The sequence below is a fragment of the Egretta garzetta genome, unplaced genomic scaffold, assembly GCF_000687185.1.
Source record: "Egretta garzetta isolate BGI_Z169 unplaced genomic scaffold, ASM68718v1 scaffold313, whole genome shotgun sequence".
NCBI classification, from domain to species: Eukaryota; Metazoa; Chordata; class Aves; order Pelecaniformes; family Ardeidae; genus Egretta; species Egretta garzetta.
Genome location: NW_009259063.1, coordinates 2,795,617 through 2,820,025, shown reverse-complemented (window position 1 = coordinate 2,820,025; position 24,409 = coordinate 2,795,617). Strand labels below are relative to the sequence as shown.

The 24,409-nt window shown below is 38.4% G+C and overlaps 1 protein-coding gene across 4 annotated transcripts in view; it reads left to right on the top strand.

The window, feature by feature from the left end:
- DYNC1LI1 (dynein cytoplasmic 1 light intermediate chain 1) overlaps window positions 1-24,409 on the top strand; it is a 27,806-nt gene that overhangs the window by 327 nt on the left and 3,070 nt on the right. Inside the window, exons 2-13 of one of the 4 annotated variants that reach the window (XM_035890695.1) lie at window positions 3,878-3,975; window positions 6,516-6,856; window positions 11,913-12,029; window positions 13,698-13,928; window positions 17,288-17,457; window positions 18,661-18,754; window positions 20,059-20,194; window positions 20,560-20,671; window positions 21,957-22,016; window positions 22,142-22,186; window positions 23,170-23,290; window positions 23,465-23,623. In XM_035890695.1, coding sequence (XP_035746588.1) covers window positions 11,987-12,029; window positions 13,698-13,928; window positions 17,288-17,457; window positions 18,661-18,754; window positions 20,059-20,194; window positions 20,560-20,671; window positions 21,957-22,016; window positions 22,142-22,186; window positions 23,170-23,290; window positions 23,465-23,623 — 1,171 coding nt within the window. In that variant the 5' untranslated portion in view covers window positions 3,878-3,975; window positions 6,516-6,856; window positions 11,913-11,986. Of the gene's footprint in view, window positions 1-3,877; window positions 3,976-6,461; window positions 6,857-11,912; window positions 12,030-13,697; window positions 13,929-17,287; window positions 17,458-18,660; window positions 18,755-20,058; window positions 20,195-20,559; window positions 20,672-21,956; window positions 22,017-22,141; window positions 22,187-23,169; window positions 23,291-23,464; window positions 23,624-24,409 lie in introns of those variants that run through there. The other 3 variants (XM_035890694.1, XM_035890696.1, XM_035890693.1) reach the window with 3 other exon arrangements.

Below are 24,409 nucleotides of genomic sequence, written 5' to 3'. Positions count from 1 at the left end.
CCCTCTCTTCTTCCCTTGCATGTTTTTGCTTCATTAGGTGCTTTAGGTATTCCACTCGCTGTAGGCACCTGCCCATAATACCCTTACTATCCTTCACCCACCCTAGTTCCTTAGGTAGAGGCAGCTTGGAAGAGTGGGTTTTATTGTCTTTCTCCCCTGATGAGTGTCGACTTCGGGGTGCGTGCCGGGTCCTTCAGCCTTTTCTGAAACCTCCCTCGTTCGTGCAACCAGTGCTGCTTGCTGGTCCTTTATGGTGTGTCATGCAAACAGAAAAATTGCTTCCGTGGCCCGTACGGTATCAATGACGGCTGCTCCCTGTTGGCCGGAGGGTGGGGTAGGCTGTACGGGCGTGATGGTTGTGTCCTGCCCACACGCACGGAGCTTGTCAGCAGCAATATCATCAGCAAGTTGTGCAGCCGCGGCATCGTTTACTGCTGCTGGCTTTCATTGTGCTGTGTTATCTCCACCCGGTGCATTAGTCCAACCTTGCGTTTGGCCAGGATCAGGAGATACAGAATGGGACTTTGATAGGGCAATAATGAGAGACCCAGCTATTATTCGGTGTTGAGGGAAAGAAGAAATGATGTGTCAAGCAAAAAAAAAAACGACTTCATGGGGGAGGGGTAGAAATGGATGCTCTCATAGAATCATAGAATGTTTTGGGTTGGAAGGGACCCCTAGAGGTCATCTAGTCCAACCCCCCTGCAGTGAGCAGGGACACTGCTAACTAGATCAGGTTGCTCAGAGCCCTGTCCAACCTGGTCTTGAATGCTTCCAGGGATGGGGCCTCCACTACCTCTCTGGGCAACCTGTTCCAGTGTTTCACCACCCTCGTTGTAAAGAATTTCTTCCTTATATCTAGTCTAAACTTACCCTGGTTTAGTTTAAAACCATTACCCCTTGTCCTGTCACAGCTGGCCCTACTAAAAAGATTTTCCCCATCTTTCCTATAGGCCCCCTTTAGGTATTGAAAGGCCGCAGTCAGGTCTCCCCGTAGCCTTCTTTTCTCCAGGCTCTCAAGTGTGTGTGTGTATATATATTATTGCTATTACTATTAGTGAGTTTTTTTCTGGCTGACAGACCATTAAATACTATTACCAGTAGACAATTTAATGAGTGGATGGATTTGTTAACTAACTGCTTCTTCCCTCCTTTGCCAACCTCCCTGTCCCCAGGAAGAACTGTGTGTTAGTATTTGGAAACGTGGTTAAAAAAACCAGTAAAGATATTCCTGTGGACTCTCTGCACACTATGATTCTATGTAGTCTAGTGGTTTGTACTCTTTTGTGGTTTTTCAAGTTAGGTTTTTTTCCTCCATAATCCTAAAGCAATCACTGTGATCCTTTTCTTCCTGTTTTGATAAGCTGAGTGGTGACTTAAAGCAGACTGTGAAGGAGAAAACGGTGCAAGGATGATGGGATGGTCTAGTGACCCTGTTACAAGACTTGCTGCCCTTTAATTTGTTGCTTTTTATGTTATGTAATTAAGTACAGGATATTAAGATTGGAAGTTCTATTGGTGTTAAAGAAAGGAAAGATTTCATTATGATTGACGGGGTTTTTTTATGTGATATTTTGAAACTAAATTGGATGATTGTCCTTGTTGAAGTTGGAAGATTCTTCTTCAGGCTGTGATCCTTGTCAAGAAGATTATACTCTTGGGTTTTGGTTTTTTTTCTCTCTTCATAGTCAGGCAATCCTTAGTACTCAATAACTGAACACCATGCTTCCTTCAGAACTGGAGAGGGTACCACAGAATGTTTCCAAATGCTTGTTTAGTTTGTGATGTTTAGTCTGTTGTATAGAAATTTTCTCTTTACCCATTTATGTAGAGCTTATGGAATGACTTAATGTAAGACTTTTTTTGTTTTTTGACTGATGCATTTTTTTAAAATATGTGCAGATGTGTAGAAGAAATTCTAGTTCGTTCTTAGGAATTGTGTTTTCTAGAAGGCCATGGTCCAAGGGGAAAAAAAAAAAGTTTGGCATGTATTCAGGAAAAAGAGCATCAGATCTGAGGACTGGCCAATGGGACCATGGGCATGTTCTTTGTGAGAATACCTAATCCATGTATTACACTTTGCTCACTTGCAAGTCATGATGCTGCTCGTGAAGCATGCTGGCAGAGGAAAAGGATATACAGTTCTGTATTGCACAGATTCAGTATGTGAAGTTCTGTCTCTTCAGGTTCTTGAGCTGTATGTTTGCAATTTCTCTGTTATCTCATGTTTCCTCTATTTTTAAGCTTTGTTCCTTTAAATAGTTTTGTACTAGCTTTTGTTGTTCATACAGATCACTTCTTGCCATGACTATTTTCAGTTTCACTGTTCTTTGAATGCTTTTAAGCAGGAGTTGTAAAGCTGACCAGGATCTTGATGGGTTTCACTCATTTTGTGGTAGGCAAATATTTGCAATATAAACAGTTATATTGGTCAGAACTTCCCAGCTGAAATATGATACATACAGTGACAAATGAATGCTTATTTTCAAGACAAACTGCATTAAAAAAAAAAAATCCCCTAAGCCTCCAACACCCCTCCACCCCCCAAACCCCACAGAAAAAACAACCAGAAAACCCCACCACTTAGTGTTCTTTTGTTTGCTAGCACAAGTTTTCTAATTTGCCTACAGCATTTATATTTTTCAAATGCTGCATATACTTGTATACTTAGTTGTTCTGGGAACCTGGCTGTGTCTGGCATGCTGATTCTGCTTGTTCCATATTAATTTTTAGCTATGTTAACATCTCATTTTTAAGAACCTGGAAAGCAGTTCAAGACATCACAGAAATAACTAAAGGAAACTGGAATGCCAAATGTTAATCTCTAGATATGGCACATAGTTTTGTGAAGTGAAAGCTGACATACAATACTGCTAATTCTCTGCTCAAAATTGCCAAAAAAATTATAATTGACTTAGTTTTACTTACACTGTTTCAATAACTATTTTTCCGTGAAGACTTTAAACTTGATTGGCACCTCATGTAGCATAAAAATATTTTTCTGTTCTGCTGTGAACAAATAATAAAAACACAAGCTTTCCTAAGCTTTTCTGTAGGGCAGGTATGCTCTGATTCCTAGGCAGTTCTGTCATAGTGACCATAGCTACCTCATTCCGCAAGTTATGCCAGCCTTCTTAAGGAAATTGGGTGCGCACATTTCTAGCTACTTTTTGCAGGTAGCCAAAAGAGTGTGTTTTTGGTTTTGTTGCTGGGATTTTTTCTTTTTTTTTTTTTTTTCTCCTGGACTGCCTCTTCTGCTCACTGCTGTAATAAAGGTAGCTGATCAGAGGAGATGCTTTTTGTTGAGTGTGATGAGAAAACTGATGCTTATAACTGGTAGCTGTCTTGTTCATTCCCTTCCTGATGTAATTATATCTGAACCAGCAAGAGTAATAGAGGGAGCAGCAGCTAAGTAGTCACCATTGCAGGTCACGGGTAGAATCCATAGTGCTATAGAATGTGTGAAGGCTTAGATTCACAGACCCAACTGATCATTTATCCAATAAACTGCAGCATGCATTCTAGCAGTAATGTTCAAAGTCATTCCAGGATGCACAAGAAAACAGGCTCCCCGCTTGTAAGTGAACGGAATAGTTGCTTTCTCTCTGGCTTTGTATTTCATACATTCCTCTGTCTCTGAAGCATAGTAGATTCTTTGCTTGCAATTCTAATGATGTCAAACCATCCAATGACACATGTACACCTGACTCCAAGTATCTGTATTGCGCACTTAAGGCTGCTGCTGAATCACTAGTATTTTGGTTTTCCTTATGTATTTTACCCACTTGGTGGTAAAGGCTTTGTGTTCAGCGGGCAGTGAGTGTTCAGCTGCCTTGTGTCCACATTTTCTCTTTACCCCAGACATCTCACTTTTCAGGGCCAGGCCTGTTTGTTTGAATCTTTGAGCTCTGCTCATCTCCGGTGGCTGTCAGGATGCTTGAGAAGAAGTTTCCACAGTCTACAGCTAATTTACAGGTACACTTTTATGTGTGTACATGTACTGGGAATGGCTGTTGCTGCAGAAAATGGTATGTCTGGAAGAGCCAATTTAGCTTCTTGCCTACTTTCTTTTGGCAGACCCATGGAATATAGAGAACTTAAATTCAGTTTGGGTACAGGAAATCCTCATGGGAGTATATAAAATCTGCTGACTTAAATTTGTACTCAACACTAAAAATTACTTTTCCACTTTATTTTTTCCTATTCAAATAGCTGAAAGTTTTGCTGTGATCATTTTGTCATTACAGCTGGTGAAATACTGCTTGTGATACTGTCCATATTGTTCATCTCAAATGTTGCTTAATTCTCTAGTACTGCAGAAGTTAAGTCAGATCGCTTCTTTTCCTCCTCTTCTGGCAACTTCACCTTCTTCAGGTGATGAAAGCCTTCCAAATGTAGCAGAGTTCTGTTTCAATCAGCAGAGTTATTCTTCTAAAGTGTCAATTGTTTTGAAGGGGCCATTGACCTAGATAAAATTCTAATTGCTTGCTTGGTAGCTACATTTCTTTTAGAACTAAGTAGTACGTCTTCATAGTGTCCTTCCTGCTACAGTGCCTTTCCAAAAAGCCAGAATTACATGGATGCTGTGTAGTAAAACTTACTTGGAACAGCACAGGAAGTTCTGGAATCCTTGAATTGCATTTATTTGAATTCGTCTCTGCTTTGCCAGAGGTGATGCTGATTACTGGATCTATCTCTGAAATAGCTCAAAAAGTGAGGAACAGTGAAAGGAATTGTGATTCCCTGTTCTCTAGGCAGGTTAGTGGCAGGAGTACCGATAAAGATGTCCCTTTGACAGTAACATGGGATTATTCTATTTTGGTTGTGAACCTGGGTAAAATACACTAGATGTCTTGCCACTGTGCTAAAGGAGAAGGCTTGCATTAGAGATGTATGCTGTTCATATTCACCATAGAATTCTCTGCAATATTTGGGTTTCTCTGACTGTGGGTTTCTCCAAGCATAAGTAACCCTGTGACTGCTGTACCTGTTTCCACAGTGTATTCTTGTGGTGCAGGACTTGACAAACAAAGGGCATGCTGGAACAGTTGTCTACAGTCTGCTTTCTATCATCTTGTAATGCAAAAATGCAGTTAAGATGCTCCTCAGAAAAGTTACTTAATTTTTCAGTGCCACAGAGATACCAAATGTGGTCTGGGGGAAAGACTCATCTAGTGGAGTAAAATAAACTTAGAGGAGGAGGAGTTTTTTGTCCAATGAGTAAATTATAATTTAGCAGCAAGTTTTTTGAGGGCTTGATATGACCTACTTATGAACTTCCATGTTGTTTTGAGGGATTCTAGAGAAGGATCTCATCAGCATAATTAATTTTCTTCTTCAGTTCTCTAAAAGCAGACTAAATTTGGCCTACTCTGATTATTTTGGTCTTGTTCTGCAAAAGGCATTCTTCAATTACTGTAGTATGTGTAAACAAGTCTCATTCACTAATATGTGGCTGTGGAAAAGGCAATTACTAGCTTGAGAAGTGTTTTATCTTGAAAACAGCTATAGTACACATGTGCTTGGTTCTAGTAGGAAGATGACTGTTAATGTCTCCACTCCACTGTATTAGGATTCAGACATTTCACGTGGTGTGCAGTAGAGATTGCTCTGTGATTCTGGGAAGGCATTTTTGCCCTGTTTGATAACTCAGGTTTGGGTTTGCCTTTGTTCTATCATATTTAAGTGGGAAATGGGTCTTTTCTATTAACAAAAATATTCAATGTTTTATGTTAGAAATATTAGATATTGTGAATTGTTCTACCCAGAAGCTGTCTTTGTTTTGTAAAAAGTGTAAGGCTAGTTTACAAAAATATGCCCTTTGGGCAGGTGGAAGGGGTTAATTAGGACCCTTATATCTAGTTTTGCTTGGCCTTGCTTGAACATACTTTTTTGAGAGGAGTTGTGTAATTCCCATATCAAGCTGAATTTTAATTGATAGTTTTAAAAAGCAAACCAAAAAACTCTGTCAAGGAACCAGTAGAATTATAGATTGCACACAGTTAAGTGCATCCAGGGTTTTTCCAAGCTGTTGAAAAAAATCAGAGCCCCAGATTGAAGGGGGGCAGACCAACAATACTGATGACAGAAAAGAAACATCATTCACCTCTTGCTTCTTTGCCTTGCCATATTTTAAACACACTTGTCACTTTACAGTGGAGAAACACTTTAAAATAAAAATCAAAACTTATGTCTGTCCTGGAGATAACACATTGATTGCTCTTCCATGTACAGACTTCTGTGAGGAGTAAGAAATATCTTAAGTGAAAATCTACTTCTGTTTTCATTTTCTAAACCGAAAGAAATGTGGAAATAGCATGAGTAGTAAATATTCTTAATTTTAAAATGTTTAATTGAAAGTTTAGAGAAGGTCTGTAACAGAGAGCCTAAGCTGTCTCTAATGGGATAGTTTAAGGTTGAACAGTTTTAAGTAGCAGTTCATAGATAAGTGCTCGCTTGCCTGTGTTCACAGAAGGCGGTTAATTCACCTCATTGCCCATCCTTCCCATCTACAGGTGACCGTTCTGCTAAATTCTGTATTGTAGCAGAACATCTAGTGATACTCCATTTTCTGCTCAGTAAACACACTTTTTGCCTGGACTAGTGAGAAGGGAGGAGGCTGGGCAGGGTCAGCTTCCTGTATCTCTGAAGGCAGGAACAAGAAGGACCATCACCAAACCCTGGTCTGTAGATGGAGTAGCACCTTGGACAGAGAAGCTTTGAGGAACACCACCCCGAATTTGAGGAGCTCATCAGAGGAGTGACCTGTAGTGGTGCAGGAAGAATAATGAAATGGCCTTTCTTCACTTGAGCAGAAGACTTTCCATTTTGTTAACAAGATGGTGAAATACTGTGTGTAAGCAGATTGGTTTGGCTTTGTTTCAGCTGCTTCCTAGCCTGACTTTTCTGCAGAATTAAATCTGTTGTCCCTCTTTTACTTGCGTTCAGCTTTGGTGTGTAGTACAGCTTGCTGGCAGCATCGCTTCTGTTTCCTCACCATAGTATTAATGTGTAAGTGCAGTTTGATGTAATGGGGAATTACATTCTTTAAGATTTACTCTGGAAAAAGAGGACCTTTTATCTTATTTGCAAAAGAAGGATGCAAATGTCTTAAATTTGCAACAATCTGCTTGATTTTTATTCTACCTTGCAATTCTGTATTGAGAATTGTGTGTCAGAAATGTTTTGCTCTGTGAACTTACATACGGAAGTCAATTGTTAATCTGATTATCACAGAGTTAGAAATAAAGAAGAAGCTAAAGGATTTTCCATCTCAAAAATTTTGGAGGGAAGAGGAGGATGAATATGACTTTCTGAAGGTGCATAAGGCTCTGTTTTATATATTGCTTCAGTAGCACTTTAAAAAAAAAAAAAAATCTGTTTTGTAATATTAAAGCAAAGATGTTTAAGTCTGAGGAATATGAAATTCCCCTTTGTCTGAAACTAAGCAGCATTACTTTTTCATATGCTTTAGAGAGATATCCAGAGACAGCAAAAAAGGTAAAGATGCCTAAATGTCCTAGGGTTTGTAATTTCAAATGCCGTATAGTGTGTGTGTGTATATAAGTATTGTTATTGAGAAATTATTTTTTTTTAAAAAGCATAATACACTTATATATGTCCCTGGTAGTACTTAACACTAATTGCATTACTATGCTGTACACTATCCATCAAACCTAAATTAGCTAATAGACTTCAATTTAGTCACGAATATTTCCCCCCTCCTCTGGTGGAGAGAATATATATACTTACTAAAGGCATCACAATGCAATGTTTGAGTTTTGAGAAGTCTTAAAAGCTAGCATTGCATGCACTTAGAATTCATTTGCTAATGAGATTTGTAGTAACTATTCAGGAGTTTTAGATAAGCACTGGTTCAAGATAGATTTGTATTTTGATGTTCTCACTGAAGAGTAAGGACAAAGCAAAATTATACTGCTGCTCTTTCCCAGCATAACTAGATATATTCAAAGTGTGTTGACTTTTCGGGTGTTTTATATTGAAGACTTTAGTTTGGAAAAAATAAATTAATAACAAGGATACAAATACATTTGCAGCTGTCACAATTTTAAAAGGTATATGCAACATACTAAAAATAGAAAGTAAAGGTAGATGGAACCTCAAGTCTTAGCCTGTTCTCTTGGCCAAAGCAATCATCTCTTCTGAACTTTTCATTATTAATTGTGCGGGCAAAATGGAGGAAGTCCTTATGTCCTATATGATGGTCCTGGTTTTACTTTCTGACAGCTTTTTCCATAACACCGACTCTAATTTGGCTTAAATCTGTTGAGAACTTTGGATCTCCTGTGGAATAGGGCACATTTGGCTAGGCAGCTATCTTGCCATCCTTGCAAGTGAGTTGTCCTACTTGAAGACTACTTGGTTTATGCATTGCTAACTTGTTTTGGACCACTTGTCAGTACAGCTTCTAACCCTTTTCTCCACAGATCTTTTTGTTTCTCTTCTATCATCTGCAAACGGTACTATTCTCTTCATTTACCTGAGTAATTAATGAAAGTAGTACTAGACCCTTCAAACTCCACTGATGCATCATTCTGGCTTTCTAGTGAATGTTGAGCACTGCTCTCTGCATGTATTAACTTGTATAATATGGTTATATATGTCAGTGATCCACTTACCTGATCTTAGTGTTTTGAAATGGGGGGATATTTGCTAAGGAGAAGGGAGTAGAGAATCTTCTTCACAGAACAGATTAAAATTAACTAATTCCATAATGGAAGGCTGAAATAACTACTGTGCATACATATATGTCCAAAGGTACTAATTTTACATCAAATCAACTTGTCTTATGCTGTACCGATGAAGTTACTTTCTGTGTAGGCTCTGAAGATAATTGCTGGAAAACCTGAGGAGGGAAAATAAAATTCCAGCTCTCATTTTGCCATAAGACATTACCTTAACAGTACTGAACTTCAGTTTACTTCAGGCATTTGGAAATAAGGGGGTGGGGAGGAAATCGCACAACACACAGCCATGATAAGGGACTTGTGGGATGTATAGTTCAAGTTTGCCTGTATTGTTTAGCATGGGCACTTTCAAACAATAAAGTTGTATAGACATTAGTATTTGTATAAGCAAACTTTAGTTTAGACTGCTTAAGTGTATTTTTTTTCATGTTTACAACTTTTTATAACCACAGATTTTTCTTAGACTTAAGTTGCAGCCACTTTAGTTAAGGTTGCAGAAGATGCTAAACTTTCCCAATGCAAAGAAATTGTAATGTTTATTGCCACCTGTGTAAAACAAACTAGTATGCAGGAGAACTTAGAGGTCAGCTGTTCTGAGAAACTAGGAAAGCTATTAACTGCAACTCCTCTTTAAAAGGAATAACAAGTCTTGTTTTGTCTTACCTTTTGAGCCTTCTGCTGGCACAAATGAATTGAAGCTGCCTGTTCAAAAAGGTAAAATAACAGAATGAATCATACAGAAATGGTTGGCAGAAGTAATAGCAACTTCAGCAGCATAACGTGCCAGTGCAGCAGCTCTTAATAAAGTCTCCCCAGTTATTTGCAGATGACAAATTTAAGAAGCTGTCACGGTTTAACCCCAGCCAACAACTAAGCACCCCACAGCTGCTCACTCACTCCGCCCCAGTGGGATGGGGGAGAGAATTGGAAGAGTAAAAGTAAGAAAACTCGTGGGTTGAGATAAAGACAGTTTAATAAGTAAAGCAAAAGCTGTGCACACAAGCAAAGTAAAACGAAAAGTTCATTCACTACTTCCCATCGGCAGGCAGGTGCTCAGCCATCCCCAGGAAAGCAGGGCTCCATCACATGTAACAGTTATTTGGGAAGTCAAACGCCATCGCTCTGAACGCACCCCCTGCCCCCTTCCTCCTTCTTCCCCCAGCTTTATATGGTGAGCATAACGTCATATGGTATGGAACACCCCTTTGGTCAGTGGGGTAAGTTGTTCTGGCTGTGTCCCATGGGTTGCTGTGAGAAGCAGAAAAGGCCTTGACTCTGTGTAAGCACTGCTCAGCAATAATGATAACATCCCTGTGTTATCAACGCTGTTTTCAGCACACAAATCCAAACCAGCCCCATACTAGCTACTGTAAAGAAAATTAGCGCTATCCTAGCGAAAACCAGCACAGAAGCTTGGCTAAGTACTAGGGTGAGGGCAGAGGAGGAATTGTAATTCATCTGTGGTAAAGAAGCTTGAACTTTTTCATTTCTTGGGCAGAACTTTAAATAAAAGAATATTCTCACAAGAAGAGGAAAAACTTGGTGTATGACTAGCAAATAGCTAATTTTAAACATCGGGAAGCACAGCTGTAATTGTTTTCTTAGGTATGTCTTTATTTACTAAAGTTAAGGACCTAGCAAACAAACTCTTAAATGTTGAAAAGGTTAAACTGATACAACTTCATTTTTCATTTAACTTTTCTACAGATCTTAAACCAGTAACCAGATCTTAAACTTCAGTTCTGGTCTTATTTTTCTCTCTTGCTCGCTTTCTTTTTTTTAATGCCTTTTCATTCCATTGAGTAAAATCCTTTAGGCTACTTAGGGTAAACAATCTTATGATTTCTGGTTGCTTCTAGACTATTAGTGGAATCTGAACCTAAAGCAGAACTCTAAATTGAAGACTTCATGCAGTAATCTTGGGAAAGATGTGTTGAGTAAATTCAAAATCAGTCTATCAAATTATGATTTTTCTGCTCTTTTCTGTGGTTAAATCTGTAGTCTTTTTAATGTAGCCATAATGTACCATTGTCTATAAGATCATGGTCAATTCCCTTTAAAGGGAAAACATCATTGTGTTTAGCAGTGAAGATTACTGTCCTTGAACTCAAAATTTTCTTTGTTATGTAGCTAAAAGCAAGTGTTTATACTCTGTATAGGAGAGCCTTGGGGAAAAAAAAAAAAAAGTTCTGTTTGGCATAAAACTGTTAAGGTACTACTTAGGAACCTGGTTTTAATCTTAATTTTATAACTTGTGAGTGAGTGGCAAGAATTTTCTAATATCTAACTGTTATGTGCCCATCACACTGCCCAATTAGAGTGGCAAAACCCCGCTTTGTGTCCAAATTCGGCTTGGCTATTCTTTCAAACTGGAAGAGGTGCACATGAAGTCCTCCAGATCTGGGACATACAAGTTTTTCAAGAAGAACTCTGGAAATGGTTGAGGTGTTTACACTGTGTTTGTGCTGTAAGGTTCCCTGGTTATCTGAGCTCTGTTTGGAGGGGAGAGAATAGGAGTGAATGGATCTGGATCTAGTTAGTAGTGTCCCTGCTCACTGCAGGGGGGTTGGACTAGATGACCTCTAGGGGTCCCTTCCAACTCAAAACATTCTATGATTCTATGATATGGATTGCAGGCTTGTCATTGTGTGTGTACCCAAAACACACATGTATTGTTAAGCAAGGGGCTTACTGTTTGTCTCCTCTGTTTAGGGTTTCTTTAGACCTGTAAGAGAGAAAAGATTCAATAAAACCAACCCATAAAAGCTAAGGATCTGCCTTACTGAGCCTGGTGGTGTGTGCTGTTTGAGATGAGAGTTCTAAATAGTAGCCACCTGATTGTGATGAGCTTGCTGTGACTTGAATGCTACTTTAGAAAGACTTTGTTAGTGCTTTGGTTGCAGTTGAAAGACTGAAATTTTTAGAGGTGTTTAACTACTCCTTACAATATCTTTAAAGATACATAAAAGAGCCTATTTCAGATAGGGTAGTTAGTGGCATAATTGCATTTATTAATAATTACAAATAAAACTTGAAGCTGAGGCATGCACTTTGAACAGATGGATGAGTTGGGCAAAGCCTGCTATGTTTCAAACTTTAATGATCTCAGTCACTGTTAGTATATGGTTTTCTTCTTGCCCCATGTGGTTTTTAATATGTAACTGTGATTAAAGATTGAGTGGTATCTAACTTCTATCTCTTCAGGTGAAGATGGAGCAGGTAAAACTAGCTTAATAGGAAAAATTCAAGGAATAGAGGAATACAAAAAAGGAAGAGGAATGGAGTATTTGTATCTAAATGTCCATGATGAAGATCGAGATGGTAAGTTTGTATTTCTAATATTACCTTCAACCAGTTTGAAAGCAGTGGTTCAGTAGTGTGATATTTGGAATGACAGTGGGATGTTTTTCTTTCTTTATAATTTGCAGGAGTCCATCTTAGGCCATGAGTGATTTATATCATGAGGAAGTTTCTCAGTGTACTTCCTTTTGTAGATACCATGAATGACCACTTTAAGTGGTAGAGGAGGAGAAGAGCCAGTCAAAAGAAAAGGCTGAAAGAAAAGACCAGGGAAGCAGTCTTAGGTGCAGCATTCTGAATGGATGGTAGGCAAAAGTGCATTCCTCAGGCATAGAGGAAAAGGTGCCTGGGCTCTTGTCTTGCATCTCTAGCATTGCAGCAAATATTTATCTTTTTGAACATATGGAGAAACCTTTGTCTTGGTGGTATCAGAATCTGCAAGGCTACGTATCATGTACTGATGGGTAGGAAAATGTGCACAATGCTAAAGGAGATTTTAAAAACAAAAAAACAACAACAAAAACCCCAAACCACAAACCCAAAAATTTGAAGGAAGGAGAAAATAAAGTAGAAGTTGGCTTTACAGCTAGATAGTAAAAAAGTTGTTCAAAATCCAGACCCCAAATACCTGCAGTTATGGAATGGATAATTGATGCTTCTATAGGGGGGGAAAAAGGGGAGGACGGTGACCAGGCACTCTAGAGGTACAATGAATTATCTAGAGGCGATAGTTAGAGGGTGTGGGGTGTGAATAAGGATATAGTGGGAGCTGTGGGGAAAAATGGGAACTCTTGTCCATGCTATAAGAGCAAATATAGATAGAAGGAGAACCAGAAGAATTTAGCCACCCCCTTTTTTTTTTCCTGAAATCATCTGCTTTTCTGACTTCCATGTCTGGCTATTGGTCTCAAAGATGACTTGACCAGGCTTAAGAGTATTGGGAGTTTGGTCTAAATGTCTGTCTCAGAACTTCTGTAGCGAGTAATAAAAACTTATCTGAAGGCAAAATGTAATTCTATTAAGCCATCTAATTTTGAATCACCAGCTCTTCGTTTACCACGGAAGTGTCTCTGAATATTGGAATATGGTGTTTTAGGGGAAGAAAAAGCAGTGAGAATGGTCTATTTGTATGATGTTTGTTATTTTGCAAATCTGAAGAGTAACTATCTTGCCTGCTATAATTCCATCTAAATCATTAAAAACTTGCAGTTCTGCTCCAGTTTTCTGAAGGAACGAGGTACATCCTGTTCTTTTAAGAGTTATGTAGGCATATCGCATTGGGGTTTTGAAGGGGAGATGGCAGTCCTTGAGAGCTGAGCAGGCCAAGGGCTGAGAGGGGATGGGTGAATTCACCCCGTTCCCCCCTTCTAAACGGCATCTTGAAGAAAACGTTTTCCCTTTCTAAAATGGTGAACATTGATTTTGGAAGTGTTGAGTGCTATCTCTGGATCCTCACTTTCAGGTAATGTATTTGCGATCTTCAGTTATCAGCCATTAAACATGAGGGTTTGGGAGCAGGGGGTCTCCACAAGCTGGAGTTTGCTGTGGCGTTATGTGTGTTCACTTGACTGATAAAACACATCAGCTGCTTTCTTCCTTGTATTTTACATGTCTAAAGAAGATTTAATAGCCATTATGTGGTGGACTGTTTCAAGTAAGTCTCATAAAATGTTTTTCCATTTTTTGTAGACCAAACAAGATGTAATGTGTGGATTTTGGATGGCGACCTGTATCACAAAGGTCTTCTTAAATTTGCTATGGAGGCAAGCTCTCTAAAGGACACTCTAATTATGTTGGTAGTAGACATGTCTAGACCTTGGACTGCACTGGATTCTTTACAAAAATGGGCAAGTGTTGTAAGAGAACATATTGACAAGTTAAAAATTCCACCTGAAGAAATGAAAGAAATGGAACAAAAGTGTGAGTATTCTGCAAATACATAGAGTCCATTTAAATCAAATATGCTTAATGCTTTCTGCACCATTTAATCTCCCCATTGCAGTCTTTTTTTCATTCTTTGGAAACGTTACTGAATTAGGATTTATCAAGCAAGTCAAGCTTCACATAAATCTCACGTAGCTGTATGAAAAATACTAGTATTTCTTTCTGACAGAAGTACCTTTATTGGGGGGGAGCTTTCAGAATGAACACAGCTGGGTTGAATTTACAATGTTGCTTCTTACAGATTTTTCTAGATGAGATTCTCCCAAGTGAAAAAACACCTTAGCTTTCAATTTTTTTTTAAATGTTATTTATTTATTTAAAAGGCAAATCACTGCATCAGCTTCTTAACTGTTCCTGTAACTAGTCAATCTAGAGAATTTGGGACCCGATCCCTGCCTATCAAAAGTGTAAATGTGGAAAGGATTCATGACAGCGTGGTAATGTCTGGGCCCTTTCTACTTGAAAAGTTTTACCATAATTATTATTGACACTAATGCAGCTATATGTTTTGCCATGGATATGATATAGCTCTATTAGTGTCTTATCTTTTTAGTTTTAAACATGCAGAATGCAAAAATTTTGCAGGATTCCTTAAACTCTCTGACGGAACTCACTTACATTACAGCTCCATATTACTTTTGGATAGGCACTGTGTTTCCTTTGGGGTACTAAAACATGAATCTTTCCCGTTCGTCTCTTAGTGAGGTACTATGAGGAAGAGCATTTGAGAAAGCTGTGTGTTAAGATCAAACAGCATGATTAAACTTTGTTTATAAGTCTGAAGTTGTTCTCTGGGACTGGTATGTTCTTAAGCAACTGACTGCCAGATTGCTGAGTAGCTTGTTCAGAAATGCAGGTTGTAGTCATGCTGTGATAAAGTAGCCCATAAGGTGACAGTTGTAGATACTCTGGAATGGGGGTGGGGGGTGTTGGTTGTTTTGTTTATTCTTTTAAAGAGAGATATTTTTGTAAGGGGAGTATCATCCTTGAGAATCGTATCTTCCACAACAAGAACTTGTTTAGGAGGGAGGAGCTGAGCTCTTTTGGGTGCAGTTTTCTGTTTAGTTTGGTTTTGGGGGCGTGGTGTTAGTGTGTGTATTAAACACCCCCTCAACAGTTTCAGGATAGGATTTTACTGGATGAAAGTAGTAAGGACACAGTATCTCAGTTATCAAAAATGTATATGCTAGTTTTGCTTCTTTACTGACTTAGCAAGCAGAATAGTGAAACTCTACAAAATCCAGAAAATTTAAATGATGAAGTGACTCAAGAAAAGCAGCTGCTCGTTAAAAGTTTTGTCTGCTCTCTTGTTGTTTTATCATGTGGTCTACTTCTTACGGATATTGATGGTCTGTGTGTTGGGTGTAATAGAAGCCCTGGACACAGTCCAGATGTGATGGGAAGCTGGTTTTGGCTTGAACCACCTGTGGTATGGCTTCTTGCATTGCTAGGCGGGCAGCAGCTTGACGCTGCCAAAAGGAGGAGGGAGGAATTTTGTTTACCTGACTTTTGGCTATATGATCCTACTTTTATTCTTGTGTCAGGCTCAGTGCTCCCAAGAGTCTCTCACGAGCTGATTTAACCTGCAAAGAGGACTACAGAGGGTTTGTGTATGTAGCTTTCTGGAGGTGTGCTGCTGTATTTGTCTTCCAGTTCTGGCAACTTAATTCCACTCAAAGACAGACCCTGTGAGGACTAAAACTGGTACAGGAAGGCATAAGGGTATACATAGCAGCTGTGTGTAAAGGGTTGGAATAGCTCTTCCTATTACTGAATTCAGCTGTGTCTAATGAAGCCTTGTGGCCTGGTCATTTTAATTGTGTCTCTGAGGAAGACCTGAGATTCTATTCCATAGTCTTTGAGCTGTGATATAATACATCTATCTTCCTTTTTACTGTTTTCTGCATAAAGATTAGTATGTCATGATCATACAATGGTAATTTTAGGAATCTACTGGAGGACTTCTAGCACTGGAGTAGTGTGAATTTTATATTAGCGTGCAATTACCCCAGAACAGAGAGGAAGCTGTGTAGGCAAGATTCCCTTGAGCAGCTGGTGTATCTTGGTGAGAACTGTGGGTTTAAAACACAGTTGATTTGGGAGGCTTTCAGAAGTTCTCAGACCAGACAGAAATAGCAGCATTCCCTGAATAAAAGCCTGAGTTGACTGTTCGAGCAGAGATGATAATCTGTGCACGTGCTTTTTGTGATTGTGAACTCCAAGATCTGTAGAAAATTTGAATAATCTTGGCCTAATACGTCTTTTTCTCTAGGGTGTTTGAAATAAGTCTTGCTCTGTTAATTCAACTCATGCTTTTCTAGGTATGAAATCGGAGAGCTTCAGTCAGTTTAGTGAAAGTAGCAGAGGACTAACATAGATCAGGACAAAGCAGTGACTGTGTACTGAAATAGTTCACTGCTCGTGTGCCTGATGCAGCTGAATTGTCTTGCTGCCTGATTTTTTTTTTAATTATTTTTTTTCTTTTTTGGCTGAATGAGGATGTGCTACTCAGAAGTAATCAGTGGTAGGGTTTGGTAGAATCCTGTTTCTGCTGTGTGAAACAGGACCTGATGTGAAAGGTACAGACATTTTGTGCCTAATATTGCACTGTAGGAATAGTAACTGACAATATCATTAGAGGCTTGGGTGTATGCATCAGAACATGACAAGAGAGTTCTAACTCTATCTTTCTAATTCTTGTAATAGTCTGACTTGCCCTCCTTGCTAAATTCTAAAGTAGTATCTGCTCTATTGTAAAAGCATACCAAATATTTAATATGCTGTTAACTAATTTTTAAGTTAGTTAATAACTAATGTTTATGTATTTATTCTTTCTGCTTATTACTACTGTAGATTGACTGTACAGAGAGAGAAATGTGGACAAAGGGGTTTTAGGTAAAACCTGGTATACGGTAGCAGCTAAGCAATATGTGTAAGGCTTAATTCTGTTTATTCTAGCAAACTGTTCTGTTAATTTTTCCCAGAAGAACGCAAGGAAACTTATGTCCTTTAGGAAATGTATCAAGCAATAATAGTTAGTACTTACTGCCTAGTGGTTCCACAATGATAAAAGAAAAATGGGTCGATGCTGTCCCTGTGGACAGTTTCATCTGCTCATGTTCTGGTTGCTGGTAGAGCAGATTTCAATCTTAGTAGTTCTCTCTTGCGCTGCACAGAGGAAACAAATAGTCAGTGCTTGGTGCATGCTCAATTTTTTTCAACGTAAAGAAGCAGAAGTACTATACAATCAACAGTGCTAGAGATCAATGGCAGTGGAAATCATTGTTGAAATAATACAGGAGCTGATCTTTTAATATAACTTTTTTTACTTTCAGTGGTAAGAGACTTCCAGGAATATGTAGAACCAGGCGAGGATTTTCCAGCTTCTCCACAGAGAAGAAATACTTCATTACAGGAAGACAAAGATGACAGTGTGATTTTACCCCTGGGTGCAGATACACTAACATGTAACTTAGGCATTCCAGTAGTAGTAGTTTGTACAAAGGTTTGTTTCACATTTTAGGTTTTTTGTATGTTTAATTTAAGCAACTCTGTCAATTGTGGATTCGGGGTGGGAAGCACATGGGTTTTAAGTCATTCTGAATACCCTGGATAAGAATTCTTTAAAAATGTTTAATGTTGAAGGTTGGTTATTTTCTGGAAGCCCTGACTGCATGTAGTTTGGGAGTAGTTTTTCCTTTAGTGATACCAGCTTTCAAGGAATTGAGGAATACCTCAGACATGGTTTTGTACATAGAAGTGAACTAGTCACTAAGCGACTAGAATTCCCCTTGATCTCCATAGTCGTCTTCATTCTGCAAATAATGTTTTAGTAGGGTTTGGGTTTTTTTATTTTTAATGTTTCTGATCTGTTTATGGAGATTAATATATTTGAGGGTTCTAGTTAGTGAAGTGCTGCTCTGTTAACTTTTCTCAGTTCTTAGGGTGTTTCTTGTGATCTGTTTTGGTTTCTGTTGGATATGTGACCATGTTCTTAGTTTAAAGAAAAAATGGTGTGGTTATCTTGTGGCTGATTTTGGTTTTTCATTTTTGATTTTTCTCCCGGCTCTTCAGTTCTCATTGGCATTAAGCATACTGCATTTGCAGCCTCTGCTGGCCCACAGTGAAAGAATAAACCTTTTGATGCATATGCTCTTCCTTCACTGGAAGGCTAAGCCTCTTGTTTGAAAAGCAGCTTCATTCTCACCTGCTAGCACTCTTGTTACTCATCTCCCCCCACCCTTTTTTTTTCTTTCTTTGTTTCCACATTTCTTGCTTTTGCTTCCCTTTGCAAAGGGCTAGTTTGTAACTGGATAAAAACCACTGTGTTCTGTAATGCCACAGTGTAAAAAAAACCAAAAAACCCCAAAACAAAACGCCACCATTGAGCAGAAAATGGTGGTGTCATTCGGTGGGTCAGATTTCAAAAGAGTTTGAGTTATTGCATTGGAGGGGGAGTGAATGAAAAATAGCAATCAGTTTAACTCCCAAGTTAATGCTGACCTCAGTACCTGCACATCAAGTTATATATCTGTCTTGGTTTTTGAATTGTCTTCCATTATGTCTCTAAACTATCTCAGCAAGCTTTTTTTTCTCTGCACCACCCCACTCCATCCCCCTTGCCCAGTTATGAACTGGACGTGTAGCAGCACTGCTATTTCAACAGATAACTGAAAGTGGCATATTAATTTTGTGTTTATCTTGACAGTGTGATGCCATCAGTGTTCTGGAAAAAGAGCATGACTACAGAGATGAACACTTTGACTTCATTCAGTCGCATATCAGACGGTTTTGCTTACAATGTATCCTTTAACACATGATACAGATGATAACAACTGAATTAAATCTTTGCATTATGACCAGCTTAAAAGAATATGTGCATCTATACCAAAGTAGTATGTAACTCCTTTACTGTAGCCGGCAGGCTGCTTCAGCTACCTCCTAAGACAATGTTGAGTTAAACTCTTCTGTTCGTTTTCTTTTTTTACAGAGCTGCAAGAGTCTAGCATGTCCCCTTACCATGAATTTCTTTACTTGCCTTCATTTCCATATGCACATAAGGCATGCTATTCTTTTTGACTCAAATATGCGGTCTCTTCAGCATTCAGTAATTCCACGGGATGAGGTGATGCGGGAAGGAAAGACGTGTGAATTGCTGTAGGAAAGGTCCACTGGCTTCTCTTGTGTTGGTACAGAGACAATGCACATAAGCTGTCGCTGTGCTATCATTATCTTTAAACTTCTTTTTTTTAGAAGTGCATAAAATACTGTTTAGGGTTATTTAGTCGGCTAGGCATGCTGAGATGTAGATTTCAGATGCCAGTAATATGACTGCGTTGTGTCATCATCATTTTTGCTGTGTTAAAGGGAAGCTTAAATGCTATTGGAGAGGCCACAGTGAACAAATAGAAAAGTTACTTCAGGAACCTCAGTTGAGTACCAACGTGGCACTTCCTTCAAAAGGCTTCCAAGGCCCAGTTTTTCAAAATGGAATTACGGGTAACTGTAATAAGTCTTGTGGATGGAGGAAGACTACAAAAGATGCATAGGAATTAGTCTCTGTGATTGTGGATGCCATGTAAAACTTGGAATTTTAGTCTAAACTTCACTGAGTGGGAATTGGATCCCATTATATAACTTCCTTCTAGAATTTGAATTGCCTGCATGTACAAATAAATTAGGGGGGGTGGCATTTTTATAATCCTAAAGTTAAAAATTACTCAAAATTTCCCTGGCTGCTTTTATTAATGCTGTGTTAATAAAGCTGTGTTAATGTGATGCTGAACTATGCTGGAACATTAAGCACTCTCGGTCTTTTAGTAACTGATAGAGCACAACTCGTTTGCCTTCATTCTAAGGTGAGAAGAGCCTGTACTTTACCTAGAAAGCAATAGCTGAGTTGGCCTAAAACAAATGTGGAAAGAAAGATTTAAGTTGCCAAATAGCTTATTTCAAAAATCAAGTGTTGGCAGTTGTTTGACCTGTTTGATTTTGTATTCCCTCTCTAAATTCTACAAAGTAGATAATGGTTAAACTGTCAAAAAAGGGTCACTTTTGTATCTCTTTCTAACCACTCAACTGAGTTTTCTTTAACAAGTTTATTCAGATGGGGCAGCACTTATTTACACTTCAGTAAAGGAGAACAAAAACATTGATTTAGTGTATAAATACATAGTCCAGAAGTTGTATGGATTTCCTTTCAATGTTCCAGCTGCTGTTGTGGAAAAAGATGCAGTATTTATGTAAGCTACCTGCATTATTATGTCTATATGACTTCAAAATGTATTTGTGCAAGACTAAAACAGCAATTAGAGCCTTTTTTGTTTACGCTTTTTGAAGTTCCATGTAACATTCTCATGAGTTGGAGTTTGGCGAGTGCCAGTGGATTGAGATTTTAAATACTTACTGCCCCAAAGAGAAATGTTAAACCCAGAGATCTTGCTCTTCTCTGTTAGGGTGAACCAATCTCCAAATAGTTGTACTAGTCAATAACTAGCTTGCAGAGCGGAATGGGACCTATGACAACGTTTCTGGCTCTCAGTTCTGTGCAGTACAAGAATAACCTGAAGTAACAATAGAATTTAAAGCCAAATAATCCTTTCTCTAGTCCTGCAGGTTGGGATAATGACAAGAAGATAGGAATATTGCACGAGAACTTTCAGACACTAAAAGCAGAAGACGGTTTTGAAGATATCATAACAAAACCACCGGTCAGAAAGGTAAATTGAGATGTCTTGGCATTCGACTTCCTATCTATTTATTTATCTGTAAGTTTTTTGACCGTTTCTTTTTCTTTCAGACTTTGCTTCCAATTTATCATAAGGGTGTGATAAACCATGTGGGTTTTTTCTTACTTTGTCTTTTTATTTTGTTCTTGCAGTTCTTCAGTTATCAAAAAATTACTATGTATTTTTGATCTGTATAGCTCTTCTCCAGCTTACACTTTTTTTTCCTGCCGCTGTTACATTGTCTAGTACTACAAATATACTTGTTTTGCTTTTAATACATATTTGGCATTGAAAAGTCTAAGTGTCATTTAGCTGTTGGTCAGGTTGAGTTAATATTTTTAAAGAATGTTCCATTTTGCTCCAAGTTGCTCGTAACTTAATGCTTTCTGTTGCTATTGGGCTATTTAAAATAAGAACGCTTGAGACAGTGTAAAATCAAAAATAAACATGTGGAAACGGGTCGTACGTATATTCAGTATGGTTTCTCTCTTGTACTAATTAACAAAAGGCTTTGACAGAACTACCTGAAAACACATGTGGGACTGTTGAACAGAATGTCAGCAGCTGTGGGCCCCATGCATACAGAAGTTACTGAAGGCAAATATTTCTATGGCTTTTTCTAACAAAGCAAAGAATTTGGGACTGATCATACTTCCAAGTGTGAATTATTTTAGCTGAGAAAACTAATACTGTGTCCTTTTTGCAATCTTTAGGGAAAAAATCAAGACATCTATAGTAGTATATTAAATCATTAAGTGTCCAAGGAGAATATAACTCACAGGGGTTTTTGCATACTTACAAACTCCAGATCTGGATTATAAACTTTGTTGATACTTGTTACGCTTGTTCTGGCACAGTTTTTTGTGGTGAGCTTATTTGGAGGGAGAGTGATTTGATGCATAGACCCAGGATCTAAGATGTCTCTGTCCCATTCATATACAAGTCTGATGCAACGCGGGTGCAGAGTCACTCTTGCCATAGCTATCTATAAAATAATACCAAAGTTGGGCCTGGATAAGTTAACGGAGACATAATCATGCTGCAGAGCATGTGCATCTGTGAATATTTCTTACAGATCCCAAGATCTATTTCACTTACTAATTTAGCTTAAATGGAATCATGAGGTAGCTGTCTTCAATACAGAAAACATGATCTGCAGTCAACAGTACTTTACACATTTAATTCATCATTGAATGCCTTGGTCATATTCATGGGGAAGAATAAAAGGAAATGCATTTCTTCTAGTCAAAATCACATTAATGTTTTTGTATTGCAGTTTGTTCATGAAAAAGAAATTGTAGCAGAAGACGACCAAGTATTTCTTATGAAGCAGCAGGTAATTTTCCATCTATAAAACAAGCAGCCAGTGTTTCATTTAACAACATTCTCACTACTAATTTGGGTTTGTATTCTTAGCTACTGTAATATCTAACACTACATGGGTTTGTTTGTTTTTTGCAGTCACAGCTGGCGAAACAACCACCTACTGCTGCAGGAAGGCCAGTGGTTAGTAATAAAAATTTTAAATACCACATGAAAACGATTCACTTTCATATATTTAGAAGGTTGCTTGTTTTAATTGCACTATCAAATATTCTTTGATCTAATTTTTTTTAAAACTACCCAGTGTTTAGAGTGTGTATTGTGTACTGCTCTAAAATTATGGCACTTCTTCACAGCTAGTCATGACAACTAATATTGACAGCAAGGGCTAAATGTCATGGCTTTACTTCTCGTATGTTAGAATGCATTGAAGCAGTTTGACTCCCATTTCTGTCCCAAGAGCGTGCCAGGGAGCAAACTCTGTTGGCTGAATTGCCTTGGTGAGTTTCATATCCTAAATTTGGCACTACCTCTCTAAGAGTATGAAGACTCTGGCATAAAATTAAGATCAAATGAAAACTAGGACATCATGTACATTTAAATTTGTATTAAATGATAATAAATGTGCGTTTACTTGTATACAAATAAAATAACTAAAAGGTTAACACAGGGGAGCATGTGATCTTATAAAGGTAGTTTTACCTTTTTAGATAAACTGCAATTTTGCAGGCGTGTTATCCTTGAAGTAATGAGTAACACTTTTTCTCCTGGGCTGCATTTAGTCCCTTCCACGGGATTGGTGGTATGTGGTGTCTTTCCAAGAAATTCGGTGTAGTTCCTCTATGATCTAATCAGTGCAGTCTTCATTACAGTCAGAGGCACTGCTGAGTAACAGACGGATTTTCAAGTTTCTCATTGACATAAAAAGAAAAGCTAGTACTTGTATGAATGTCAAACAAGTGTAAAAAAAAAAAAAAAATCTTGTACACGATCGTCAAAATCTCATTCTGTGTTGTTGCAGTTACGTGGGTTACTACATTATGAAAAAAAAGATTAGGAGCTGTGTGAGCAAAGGCTTTATTTCATGTACTCTTATGCTTCATGATTTAATTCTGTAGAAGATTGACTAGTTCAGCTTCGGATTTTGTTTTTTTTATTTTGCATAGGATGCCTCCCCAAGAGTTCCTGGAGGATCTCCTAGGACACCAAATAGATCCGTAACATCAAACGTTGCCAGTGTTACACCTATCCCTACTGGGTCAAAAAAAATTGATCCCAATATGAAAGGTACCTTTTCTTACGAGGGCACAAATATGGTTGGGGAAGTAAAATAGCTGCTTTGCCTGCTTTCTTTAATGTGCTTATTTAGATTGACTAACACAAAATCAGTATTTACTTAGAAAATCTGTTTGGTTTTAGTTTTGAGCTGTGGGTGTTGTTTTCCTCTCCTTCCCCTTGTAGCTGGAGCTACTAGTGAAGGAGTCCTGGCTAACTTCTTCAATAGTCTCCTGAGCAAGAAAACTGGTTCCCCTGGTGGCCCTGGCGGTGTTGGTGGCAGTCCAGGAGGAGGTGGCACTGGAGGTGCTGGCAGCAACTTGCCACCATCAGCAAAAAAGTCAGGTATGACTAATGATACTTCAGACTGAGTTCATCTTTTGCGAGTGGGGGATCATTCCTTATCAGTATAGTTTATCAGAAGTATGGACGCTACATTTAAGTGTTTTATTGGATATGGGTTTTGCTTTGGTTTTCACAGCAGTTTCGTATTACCTTTTCACGGCTCTGAGGATCAAAGGAAAACTTTTCATGTGGCTGTTTAAGCGTGAATTGCATCCACATGATTTCTTCATTTTTCCTTTGTTCCTCACCATCTCAATAAATGGCTTATGATATAAGCCATTTTTAATACTATTCAGACATATTGGGACTTCAGGTTGTTTTGGTTTTTTTAACAATACTCTCAGTGTTAAAATAACTTTGTCTTTTGCTAGTGATCTAGCTCTGATGTGATGAAGACTTTGGTTGACAGAGTTTGGTGATGACCTACAAAGCTACTTGCGTAGTTTCTGTTGATAGCCTTTCGTTATATGATGTGATTAATAATCAGTATTCATCTAAAACTGTCTAATAGTGACTGCTCTAAGTCTAGATGCAAGACTATGGTGCTTTTGGCCGTTCCAGATTAAGATGTTTCTGCATTACTTAAGAACATACCTATACAGACCCCTTCCCTCCCCCCTTCCCCAGAGGTTAGTAATGCTGTGCTGAAGTGAGAATGCTGGTATTTCACTGGTACTTGGACGCTAGGGTTTACATTTATATAGTAAGAGAAAAAACACCTCCCTCCCCACTAACATTTTGTGTAAACTGACCCTGACTTTTTTTTTTTTTTTTTTTTTTTTTTTT